The sequence below is a fragment of the Lactuca virosa genome, chromosome 3, assembly GCF_052849685.1.
Source record: "Lactuca virosa cultivar CGN04683 chromosome 3, Lactuca_virosa_CGN04683_v6, whole genome shotgun sequence".
Taxonomy (NCBI): Eukaryota; Viridiplantae; Streptophyta; class Magnoliopsida; order Asterales; family Asteraceae; genus Lactuca; species Lactuca virosa.
The window spans coordinates 7,521,357-7,534,295 of NC_136428.1; the positions used below are offsets into that span (position 1 = coordinate 7,521,357).

The following is a 12,939-nucleotide window of genomic DNA, read 5'->3' on the forward strand; positions in this document are numbered from 1 at the left end:
TTCTTCACTGTGAAGTTGTTTCTTCCTGCCCCTTGTGGCGTATCCTTGCCTTGTCTCTTATTTTTCCCACAGCACAATTACAACAGGTACTCTGTTTCACTGGAATTGGTGACCTATATTTCTCAACAGCAGGTTGATCAGAAGCAGTTGAGTTCGAAGCAACAGATTCAGAGCTCAAGGAGATGTTGGTTTGTTCAATGGTTTTCTCCTTGTTCTCATCCTCTGCTACTTTACCTGCACATGAAGTAGATGTGCTAGAAACAGAAACATCAAAATTACCAAACAGTTCATCAAACATATCAAAGAAATTAAATTCAACAATAGCAGATGTGGAAGCATCACAAGAAACATTGTCAGTTTTAACATCAGAAACAAAAACTTTTTCATTTGAAATAAAAATATCAGGATCAGACACAGTTTTATTATCAGAAACAGATTCTCCAACTTCTTGCTTTGCCTGATCTATGGATTGATCTGCAGGGGAAGTAGAAATGTTAGTACTTTCAACATTAATAAATCCTCCTGAAATGAAACCAGATGGCTTGCCATAAAGCATGAATGGTTCGTTGGCAATCTCATCTTTGGATAAGGGTTGATACTGATAATTGTGATTGAAAGGAGGAGGTACATTATCGTATCCTAGACCCTTTTGTTGGTTTCGTTTGAACTGCAGACAATGGTCAATCATGTTGGCAACTACCTCGCTTGATCCATCAAATTTTCTAAAATCAAAATTTGTAGTTTCATATTGTCTCTTTAATGTATCAAGCTCAGTAATTAACTCATCATTCTGTCTCTTAATATAATCATAAAGTTCACATTTTTCACTGTATTCTGTCTGAATTCTCCTAAAGTCCTTTATTTTTGTTTCTAACTGGGCCTTTGGGGGTTTCTGTCCTTTCCTGAGTTGATATCCTTCATATCTCAGGTCATCAACTTCTCTTTTTAATAAATCAATTTGTTCCCGAAGAAAATTAATCGTAGTTTCACAAGATGGAGTACATGAAACTTCATTGACTGAAACGTTTGAAGAACTCATTTTTTTTTTAAATATGCCCTTTGACTAAAAACTCAAAAGTCAACCTCAAAAGTCAAATTTAAAAAAATCAAACTCAAAAGTCAAACTTAAAAGTCAAACCGAAAAGCTAAATTTGAAAATTTAAAAGTTAAACGAGAAAGTCAAAGTTTAAAGTCAAAGGTCAAACTTTAAAAGTCAAAGTCAAAGTTTTAAGTAAAAAGTCAAAATTAAAAGTCAAAAAATAAAATCTAAAATTTTGGGCTAAAAATGTCAATTTTGCGAAAATAGGAACCGGAAACGACTCTTTTTGAATTAAGTTCGGAAGTCGTATATCATCTAGTAACCTAGATTAGTTGGAAAGGCGTTGATTTGAAGAACCCGAAGTCCTGAGTTCGATCCTCGGCACCCCCAACTTCCCCTATCTTTTTTTAATGAACACTGCTGCGAGGACGAGGCCGATGACGCGATGCGAGGACGTGCGAGGATCAACTCCGAAGCGAAGACCGAGGCTGCTGGACCGCAAACTCCGAGGACCGGCCGTAAACTCACCGGTCGTAAACTCCGGCGGAACCCTAGCCGTAAACGTCGCCGCCGCCTCGCTGGTTACGACCAAAAACAACGATTTTTGCCCCTTTTTGCTCCAAAACTCGATCAAAAACCCGTTTTTATCAAAAATACGAAGAACAAACCCCCCCTAATTTTCAGAGATCTATCCAAAAATGCAGGAATCTTTCAAAAATAAGATCAAATAAGCTCCAGATCTAACAAAATTGACTGATACAAACCAAGCTCTGATACCAATTGTAAGTCCCCAATCTGCTTGTGTATCAATCAGATCCGTTTGATGGTGCGGAATCCCAATCAAACGGATGATGTCAGATCAAAATAGAAGAGAAGGAGAAGAAGAAGATGATGAATATATGTATGAATTGATTAGAATGAAGATACGGATACAAGATTCACACACACTAACACACACTCTCTTTTCTCTCTCTATAGAACACCTTCAAATGCACACACTTAAGCTCCTCTATTCTGTACACTCTCTTCTCTTTATCCTCTTATCCTCACCCCTAACATCTATATATATACTTGGGAAATATGGGCTGTAAATGGGTTTACGGTTGGGCCGTAAACAAGGTTTACAGCTGTAAACCTGTTTACAACCGTAAACACCCATTGGGCCGTAAATACAACTGCAAAAATATATTACACGACCAAAAACTATTAATGCCTAGAAAAGTAAAGTATAAACCATATTTTTGACCCAACAGGAAGATACGTATCTCAACTACTACTAAAATCCAGTACACATGCCCGCAACATGTCCTCCAATGTCTGGACAGTCCGCTCACTCTGACCATCAGTCTGTGGATGGAAAGTCGTGCTGAAGTGCAGACAAGTACCCAACTCCTCGTGGAATCTCTTCCAAAACCTGGAAGTAAACCTGTAACACCCGTTTCCAAGAGAAACCTTAAATCAGAAAATGTGTTTTAAATATTATTTATTCGATATATGTATATATTTAAATAAAGAGTTTAGTGAAAAGTGTGTAATTGGCATCCTAAATTGCTTAGGAGGTTTAAAGTATGCCTCCGGGATTCGTAGAGGAAAGAATATATGATCAAAAGGCTAAAAGATAATCAATTGGGATCGTTATGTAACTTACAGACTAATATTGGGAAATATTTTTTGGAGGAGGGACTATTCGGGTAAATTTGGATTTAATTTAAAAGAAAAAAAGGAAGGGCTGAATATGTCATAATTGAGGTTTTGGGGGTTATAAGGGTGATTTATGGTTAGCTTTGCAAATAATCTCGAAGGCTAAGGGGCATTTGGTAAAATTTCGGACTTAAATTGTAAGGTTTTCTAAAGAATGGGTTTAAAGGGTAAATATGGGGTTCATTTCGAAAAATATTTCCGAAGGGAGGGACTATATTTGGCTTTATGAGATGAAGTTTGTGATCACGGGTATATAACCCCAACGTCGCCGGGCATAACCCTAACCCTAGCGGATGAAGAAGCAGCCGTCACCACCCTCCTTTTTAGTCTCCGACGCCATTACCACCTGACCCCCTCTCGCTCTCCGATATGGTGGAGTTTCGGGAGACAGCCAACGTCCATGTTGCTGTTCGGGGTTGTTGCTACTCCAGTCGCCGACAAGGACTTGAAGCGATGCCTCCTCCTCCTGCCGCCGCTGCTGCCGTCGTGGGTTCAGCTCCCGTCCTCCGTCCCTCATTCATTACGCTAGCCATGATCGTCGACACGTAGCTCCAAGCGACGCCATCATTCAGCGCTCCGGTTACCCTCCGTCGTTTCCTTCCTACTGTTACATTACTGTCGCCGGCAACGCCGGCTGGAGGCGCAGCTGTTGCCGCCGCTCGTGCCCTGCCGTCCACCATATGTCGTACGTAAGGGTATTGGTTTGTTGTCGGGCAGAAGACAAAAAAAACCCGCCACCACCGTGAGGTGGTGCCGGCCACCATAAGGTGGTTGTGTGTGTTTAATTAGTGTAGTGTGTGTGTTTATTTGTGAGTTCATTGTAAATTGTAAAACAATTGGAATAATGAAAGGAAAAATCAAACCACCACCATAGGGTGGTGGCTGCCGCCACCGGCCGCCGTGTCGGGTGGCGGTGTGCTTTGCCTCGTTGTGTTGATTTAACTAAACGAACAAAAATTTGTGTTTATGTTCGTTAATTTATTAAATAAACGAACTTCTCGTAGAACGGTTCACGAACAATTAATTAAACGTTCAGTTCGTTTACAGTCTTATATACAGAGAAACACCCTGAGCAAAATAAATTGTATCTAATATCCCAAATAAAATACCTCATAAAATAATGATTTCTACAAATATGTGCATGGATTTTCTTTTAAGGAAATTAAAATAAAACATAAACAATGAATTAAAAAGGTATCAAAGCATAAATCTTTATAAAATTCATACAAAAAACACATATTCGCGTAGCTAGGGCTCATAAGTCATAGGTATGTAGGATTAGGTTTTGGATTCTTTGACTTCAAATTATGGAAGAATGAATGTCTCAAAAAAAAATGTGCCTCAGTTGATTAAAGTACTCCATTTAAACACTAAAATTTTTAAATTAAATCACATTACCATCTTTGAACTTGCACCGATCTATCAACTTTATGCAATAGACATTTCATATATACACGTATAGAAATAAAAGTATATAATTATTAACATAGAAATACAGTATAGTTGACATCACCTATACGCAATGACGAAAAAAGTCGTATCAGATCTAACGGTTAATCATTGACTATTGAGTATTGAGAGAAAAAAGGTCCAGCAAAAAGCACATTTTCATTTCCTATTATTACATTACATGCCACCATCTCTCTCCTCTGTCCATCACTCCCTCACTTTTCACAGTTCGCATTCACACTGTACTTCTTTGACAATTTTCCCTCTGTTCATCTCCAAATACAGCAAACCCAATTCAAAAGAAAATACTCCACAAAAATGCTTCGTCTTTCTCCGCTCTTTTTGGCTCTAACATTCTGTTTATACCCAATTGTGTGTTATGGAAATGTAGAAGTTAGTGTTCTTATGGAGATCAAGGCTTCTCTAGACCCAGAAAACAAGCACCTTACTTCATGGACGGAAACCGGCGACCCTTGCAGCGGTTCGTTTGTTGGTGTCGCCTGTAATCAGTATCTAAAAGTAGCTAACATCTCCTTACAAGGAAAAGGGCTCACCGGAAAAGTGCCTCCAGCGATTTCCGGTTTAAAGTGTTTGTCGGGTTTATACCTTCATTACAATTTCTTGACCGGAGAGATCCCCAGAGAGATTTCCAGTCTCAACGAGTTATCGGAGTTGTATCTTAACGTCAATAATCTCACCGGAGAAATCCCTCAGGAGATTGGAAACATGATCAGTCTTCAAGGTCAGCTTGAAAATTTATCATTTTTTTTTTTTACAGTTTCTTTCAGGTGGAAGTTATCAAGTTATCAATTCGAGATTTGAAATTTGAATCCAAACTCGATCATCTCAATTATTGAGCCCATTTTTTATTGATTTAAAATTAACGTAAATTTATCTTCATTTTTCGCAGTCATCGAGCTGTGTTGCAACAAGCTAAATGGAACCATACCATCGGAGTTTGGAAGCTTGAACAAGTTGAACGTCTTAGCGCTGCAACACAACCGGTTAACCGGTCAAATTCCTCGGACCCTTGGAGATTTATCCATGTTAGAGAGGCTCGATCTTAGCTTCAACCGGCTATTCGGGACAATCCCTATAAACATAGCCAGAGCGACCAAACTGGAGTTCTTTGATATTCAGAACAACACCCTCTCAGGGTACGTTCCGACGGGTAAGCCACCGCCATGTCTTTTTCCGATCATATTTCCGGTCATATTACGCCTTCCATTCAGTTTTTTGGGACGTGTACGTTTTAAATCAAACTCTTTTCTTGTAGCTTTGAAGCGATTGAACAGCGGGTTTAGCTATAACAACAATAATGATCTATGTGGGTCGACGTTTACTTCACTACGCCCATGTACAGACCTCGATGCGACCATGATCAACCCGCTCGAACCGTTTACACCGACACCAAACACTACCATACCCATAAACATACCACAATCTGCTAACATCATGCCTCATTGTCAACAAACTCACTGCTCAAACTCCCCAAATCTCCGGCGGGTCGGCATCATAGCAGCCATCGTAACAGTCATCGCCGCCCTAACGGTAACCGCGTTCGTCGCCGTAATCATCCACCGGAGGCGAAAACAAAGAATCTGGAGTAAATCCGAGACTCCCGATCATAAATTCGGCATTCAAGAATCCTCCGGGAAAAGCAGCGATTACTCCTGCGCGTGGGACCCGACACAAACATCGCCAAAAAAGTGCGGGTTTTGCGTCGAATCAAACTCGTTACAGAGCTTCAACTTGGAAGAAATTGAGTCTGCCACCCGATACTTTTCCGATGCGAATTTACTGGGGAGGAGTAAATTTTCTGCAGTTTACAAAGGGGTTTTGAGAGACAGATCGGCTGTGGCTGTGAAGTGTGTGAGTGTGACGAGTTGCAAAGCTGATGAAGCTGAGTTTACAAAAGGGCTGACGTTGTTAACCTCTTTGAAACATGAAAATCTTGCTAGGCTTCGAGGGTTTTGTTGTTCGAAAGGTAGAGGTGAATGCTTTTTAGTGTATGATTTTGCATCAAAAGGGAATTTATCAGAGTATCTCGATGTTGAAGATGGAAGAAACACACACACCCATGTTCTTGACTGGTCCAAGAGAGTCTCCATCATCAACGGCATAGCTAAAGGTTAGCCTAATTATCCCAAAAAAAAAAAAAAGTTAAATTTTGGAAACCAATTTTTTCTATTTTTATCATCATAGTAATGATTTTTTTTAGTACTCAACAACTTTATTTCGTACTAGGTATCATAGATTAATTACTATTTGTAATTTTGTGTCTTGAAATGATATGAATGATACAAAAATAATTGTTTTAAAGACTCTAGATGTACGAAAAATACTTCCATGATTGGGAAAAGTTGGTTTCTAAAATTCAACTTTTTCTAAAAAGAAAGAAACTATGGTAAAGTGTGTACTGTACTACTGTACAGTGTCAAGGTCTACTATACTTTCCTATTATTTAATTATGCTTTATGAAATTAAAATCGTAATTTTTCACAGGTGTTGCATACCTACACAGTGACACGGATAAACCCGCCATGATTCACAGAAACATATCAATGGAAAAGATTTTGATCGATCAACAATACAATCCTTTAATCACGGATGCAGGCCTATTGAAGCTTTTAGCTGATGACATTGTCTTCTCGGCTCTCAAAGTGAGTGCAGCTTTAGGTTACATGGCCCCTGAGTATATCACGACAGGAAAATTTACAGAAAAGAGTGATGTGTATGCTTTTGGGGTTGTGGTTCTTCAGATACTATCGGGTAAAAGTAATCTCACATTGTTGCTAAGAGCAGCTGCTGTTGATAGAAGGTTTGATGATTTTATTGATAAGAATCTTGAGGGGAAGTTTTCAGAATCTGAAGCGGATAAGTTAATTAGGATCGCTGTGATGTGTGTTGATGAGGTTCCTGAGAATAGGCTAACAATGGAAGATGTGATTCGAGAACTAACGGTTTCTGTTTAGTTGAATAATTTTTGTTTTGTTTTTGGTGAATTGTTTTCGTTTATTCAGATTGTTTGTAATTACATGATGTGATCTTATTACTAATTTAAGCAAAAGCCATTCATTATTTCATTTAAAGTTTTAAACCCTCTTAAGGACTAGTATCAGTGAATGAATCTTATTTGCAAATTCTCTCACTAATGAAACTGTTACTTCACATTCATATGCTTAATCCTATCATGAAATAAACGATTCTTATTTTTTGGCCAAGTGAATGAATGACATATGCTTGATTGCAACATATATGTATTCTAATGCAAGTATCAATAAATCCCATTAAATTCCATCCAATGATACTTGGACAAGTAAAAAAGGTATTATTTAATGGTTAACATACTTGTGATCGCAATGTAGGATCTACTACATTTCTCCCTCCATGAGGTTGATTGTTGATGGTTCAAGTCCATCTGTGACATATACAGAGAATCTACCCAATTTTTATTTGTTGGAATTGATCAATGTCTCACAATCACTGAATGTGAAAATGCAGGTTAGCATTAATAAAAAAAGGCCATGGGCCATGCCCATGTGGGCCTTTATTAATTTGAAGCCTTCAAAAACAGGATCGACGCAAAAAGTAAGTATGGGAAAAAGGATATAACTTAGAGAGTAGGGGAGGGGGTGTTACAATGTGCTATAGCTTATTTAAAAATTAAATCTTAATACATTATAACAAATAACTTATGAGCAGATTGTATTTTTTTTCAAGTTATTATACTTCATAGTTTGATTGAACAAAAACTTTATTATCATATTGGCTATTACGTGCGCATAAGCTTATGTAGTCGTTATTGTCGTTTATTATTCTCATCATCGTACGTATTGCTCTTATCTTGTAACATCAAACTTAATGAGGCTATATATGGTCACATACGCCATACGGCATACACAGGAAAGAAATGAATCCACTAGACCCTAATGTCTACACATTATGGAGAGATTATAGAAACACTGTTAATTGTGGGCTCACCCACCAACCTCGAACCTCCACCATTAATACTTACTGGTAGTTCATTAGCAAAATACACCATCCTTACGCAAATAATATAACAACATTAAATTCGTTAACTACGTAATTGACAAACCAATTTATAGAAAAGACATTTTGCAACTGTATGATCAAAATGAATAAAATGGTTGTAATAAAAACTCAGGATAAAATGGTGGAATTAACCACTCAAATTTAAATTTAATTGTTGGTGCAAATTGTGTATCATTAATAAATGCGCATATAGATAGATGTAAGTAGCCATAAACTAAACTATTCATTTGCCATGCATATGTCATACAGATTTTTCCACAAGTTGTCCCTACCAACCAAGTACCAATAGATATTGAATAGAGTTTGACATGGAGGTACATTTGATCCACCAAATAAATGCATCTTAAAATAGGTGTTTGCTTTTGTCAGCAAGAGTACATTGTAAATTTACTGAATATCCTTTTACAAAAAGTTTGTGGTCATTCTGCAATAACTAAAAAATAATAACATGGTTGTTTTAGTGAATCAACCCTACTTTACACCATTGGTTATTTAAGTTATAAGGTTTGATTAAAAACAGGATTGTGCTGATAATCAACATTACACTTTCTTGATGTCCACTTTTGTATATTGAATATTGATATTAGCTAAAGACATGAAGAGCCTGAAAAATAACTCTCAATCAGGCAGGCTAATACAAACAAATTGAAGGATTATAACACATTCCATACATCCAATCTTGTTTGGAGAAATGATAATATACATTCTTGGACTTCTTTCAACATAAAAGCTTTGAGCTTTAACCCTATCCCTATAGATATGAAAGGTAAATAGGCCATATGCAACAAAACTAGATGGCATTGTGAAGTTTTTTTTGTCCCTATGCCACAAAAATGGGGCGTCGTTTTATATACATCAACAGCCTCTGTGATGTAGAGTGGGCTTATCTTTAATTTTATTCATCTTCTAAAATACACAACAAAACTTCATTAAACAACAGTTATACACCCACCATAAACTCTTATTTTGTTGTCATGTAAGGAGACACTTTTAACTAATTTTAACAAAATGGTAAAAGGATTCTAACGAGCAGCCTGCTCATGCTCCAAAAACCACTCCCTTGGCCACCATTCAGGCCGCACAACCTCCACCTTCACATCTTCTTCTTCTTCTCCTTTGACCACTAACTTCCCTGACCCTTTAAAAGCTTCCTCAAGCCTAATTAGCCCAAGCCCACAAGACCCAAGAGCAGTTGTCACCATTCCCACTTTCTTCCCGGATTTCAAGCCGATTACTTCTGAACTCGGAGCAACCTTCTGCACTACCTCTGTTGAAAAAAAACAAAATAGTAATTGTAATTTGTGATGATTCTTGAATTGAATCGTGACTTGTGATTTGTACCTTTTCCAGATTGATCAAGGAATCTGAGTGGAAGCAAACGCTTCCTGATAACACCACGATGATGGGATCGAGCAATGAGTTCTTGGCCTATGTAGCAGCCTTTGTCAAAGCTTATGGCGTTCAAACCAGCAAGATTGTACTCCAGTGGGATTGCCTCACCTACATAAAACATATTCAATCTCAACAATTGGCAAATTTCATACAAAAAATTATCCAGAAAGCAAAGCAAACGAAACCTGCCTTTTGGGATCTCAATCGACCCTTCTGCAACTCCCTTCTGTAATCTCCATAAAAGGTAGTTTTCTTCTACCGTTTCTGTATTAGCCTCCACCATAGGTGCTGCAATTGCAAATTTTTGCAATTATGAAAAAAAAAATTATGATTGTTTGGGACTTGGGAGGACGCATCACTTACGTGTTGTATTTGATGGAAAGATTCCCCGGAAGCCTAAGCAATCCAATCGGGGATCTTTGTGCCACTGCCAGCCGTTGCTGTTTCCCTGTGAAGACGAGCTTCCAGTTGGGTCAATAGCACCACCCCAACCAACAGAAGCAGATTCAGGATCTTCCAAAGAGGAAGATGAAGGCCGCTGCCTCTTATGAAGATCCACACCATATCTCTGCCAACAACACAACGACTCTCCCACATTCTCTATATCAACCTTCGACCTCAATCTATATCTACCCATAAAATTATTTTTAAAAAAAAAACCCTAAAAACACGATTCCAGAGATTGATTGATTGATTTCGTTGAGAGATGAAAACTTACTTCTTTAGGGTGTCCACCAATTCGTCCAAAACAGAAGAGTCGACATCGGCAAGAAGCTCCACCTCATCTTGTTCGGGTCCGGGTCTGGACCCACTCGGGTTGAGCTTCTCATCAGATCTGGGCGGCTCGTAGAGAAACAAATCATATAAAAACCTTCCTTGCGGCGTCAACATGGCGGCGTAGAGAGAGCGGGCGGAGGAAGCGGGGAGGTTAGGGGTAACCAGGCTTGATTTCTCATCACCCACTGGCTCATGAAACTTGCGGATATCGTTGGTGAGTAAGCCTTGTAAGAACTTGATTGTGTCGGGGCCTCTGAACCGGACTACTGATCGGGTTTTAAGGAGAGAAGCCATTGGACCAACATTGTCAAGTTGGTTTTTCTGGGTCTGAGATGATGAGAAGTGATTGATTTTGAAAATGGGGGGTTTGAAGGATCGGAATTGGATTGAGGATTTCGAAAACTTCATTCTTTTTCTGGAAATTTGTTTTTGTTTTCGCTTTCAACTAGGGTATGCTTCGCTACTGGGGATATAGATACGGAATAATTTAGTAGATAAAATGATCATATAAAATTAAGAATTTAGGGGCAATATGGTCATTTCCTCTTCCAATAAATGTTCTATGTTGAAGTCTTTGGGGTTGTTCTGCTCTGATAATAATAATGCATATAAAATTTAGTCAGCTAATAACAAAGTCAAAGATCTTTAGTAAATAAAAAGACGATTATACCCGTACAAATTAATATTGTGTTAAGCTACAGCATATTTTTCATGCCTCTTTGAATTTAAAAATCCATTTACTCTCAACCACTCATGGGTCCAAAATGACCCATTATAGCAACTTACATATAGTTATTTGCTAAAATAGCATCTTACTTCCAGTTTTTTCTATAACAGTGTACTTTGAAATATCTATCTAATTATAGCAATGTAATTCAATTACAACGCAATATTTGGATAGATTTGGACCAGTTCTTGAATTTCACATCCTTACGTCGAAGTCATGAACGTTTTGGTGTTGAATTTTCTGTACAGTTTTGCGGAATATTTTGGATGGTTTGGTCGTTTTAAAGATGGATGAAAATGATTATGCTAATTCCTGTCAGTTAATGGGCTAGTTTTCACCACCATATTATAAGTTTTAGCGATTATGCATCTTGGGATTTAGTGAAAGGTTGAATGTTTAAAGTTCTTCCAGGCACTTGACGTTCATGGGTATGCTAATTCCTGTTGGTTAATGGGTCGAAATTCTTAAGTTTTTCTATGTACTTTTTAAGGTTGATAGATCAATACAACGCAAGGAAAGTTAAAACAAGGTGTTGTGTCAACTACGGGAGGTTGTGTCCATTTTTTTTCCTAAATCTAGTGAGATCAAACAGGAAGAAAGTATATCAAATTCTTATAATTTGGATGAAAACATTAGAAATACTGATCTAAAAATAGAATGGAGATCGTAAGGAACATTTTGAAAAACGAAGCAAAGAAGAAACAAAAACAGAATTACCTGAAACGACTTGATGAGCTGTTGCACCCGAAGCCAGAAGGTATAGAACCGCCAAAACGTGCTGCCGTTCTCCGTCGTCGGTTGGCTATCAACGTCGCATTGAAGGGAGGAGAAGTGGAGGGCGCGTATGAGTAAAAAGGAAGCAGCAAATTTCTGGGTATTTCGAGCTGTGCAATTTGGGGGTTTTAGCAAGGAAGAAGAAGGTGTTTAATTTGTGGGCTTTTTGTTTGATACGTGGTGTAAATGTAATTGGGGCTTTGCTGAATACAACACGTGTAGTTATGGATATTAATGTGAGATGTTGGGCTTTATTTTTTTATTTCCTTAAAGCTGTATTCATTTTAATTTTTTGATTTTTGTTATTTTTTCTAAACAGTTGAATTGATGCACGATGTCTGCAATTCTACAAACCTTCTTTTTGTTCTAAGTGGTATTCCTTAGGAGGGGGACGAATTCTAGATGGTCTTTAGGGGTTTTCTTGGGCAATAAGGAAGTATACGAGTCCTCAGGGAGCAAGGAAAGAGGATAGGACTTATCTAAGGAAACATGTCTTATTCTAGTTCCCTTAGTCACCTATATAAACCCTCCTAAGGGTTTATAATTTCGTCCAACCCTTCTACAAGAGTGAGAACCGAAAATTCTCATTCCCTCTCCTCTCTCCTCTTTAGTCTCCAACTTGTTAGGGTTTGGGTGTGAGTCATTAGAGGCACGAGACTTCTGCTACTTGCTTTCTGAAGACCAACAAGGAAGGATTACTAGTTTATTTGTCATAATAAACTAAGGTAAATATTTTCTAATAACCCTTTAGTAATTTCAAAAATAGCAACATACTTTTAGGGTTCTTGATATTCAATAGTTGTTTGCAAATCATAGTGAAAACATAGATCCCTTTAGGGTGCATGTGAACTTAGGGTTTTTGTTTTTCTGCCAAAAATTAGTTTTTGTAAAATATAAAACCCATCAATAGGGTGATAAGGTTTAAGTTTTAGTTTTCAATTTGGTATAGCAAGTTTTCGTGTTCAATATGGTCATCATATTGCAGGGTTTTTTAGCTTGTTTGAGATTTGTTATGATATTTGTA

The 12,939-nt window shown here is 37.8% G+C and overlaps 2 protein-coding genes across 5 annotated transcripts; one reads left to right on the top strand and one right to left on the bottom strand.

The window, feature by feature from the left end:
- The first annotated feature begins 4,347 nt into the window (after positions 1-4,347).
- On the top strand, positions 4,348-7,211 carry LOC145165168 (uncharacterized). The gene is made up of 4 exons (XM_079083850.1): positions 4,348-4,931; positions 5,100-5,360; positions 5,466-6,320; positions 6,695-7,211. The coding sequence occupies exons 1-4, from the start codon at positions 4,508-4,510 to the stop codon at positions 7,162-7,164; spliced, it is 2,010 nt and encodes a 669-aa protein (XP_078939976.1). The 5' UTR covers positions 4,348-4,507; the 3' UTR covers positions 7,165-7,211.
- A 1,907-nt stretch (positions 7,212-9,118) lies between these two features.
- LOC145165169 (putative transferase At4g12130, mitochondrial) lies at positions 9,119-12,074 on the bottom strand. 4 transcript variants are annotated; one of them, XM_079083854.1, is made up of 6 exons: positions 11,859-12,074; positions 10,356-11,004; positions 10,001-10,260; positions 9,827-9,925; positions 9,587-9,745; positions 9,119-9,512 (listed from the first exon to the last, which is right to left on the bottom strand). In XM_079083854.1, the coding sequence occupies exons 2-6, from the start codon at positions 10,820-10,822 to the stop codon at positions 9,268-9,270; spliced, it is 1,230 nt and encodes a 409-aa protein (XP_078939980.1). In that variant the 5' UTR covers positions 10,823-11,004; positions 11,859-12,074; the 3' UTR covers positions 9,119-9,267. The 4 variants fall into 4 exon arrangements, with proteins under 4 accessions (XP_078939980.1, XP_078939979.1, XP_078939978.1 ...); XM_079083853.1 differs by having other exon boundaries at positions 10,001-10,266; positions 10,356-10,877; positions 11,859-12,073; XM_079083852.1 differs by having other exon boundaries at positions 10,001-10,266; positions 10,356-10,999; positions 11,859-12,073.
- Positions 12,075-12,939: the final 865 nt, after the last annotated feature.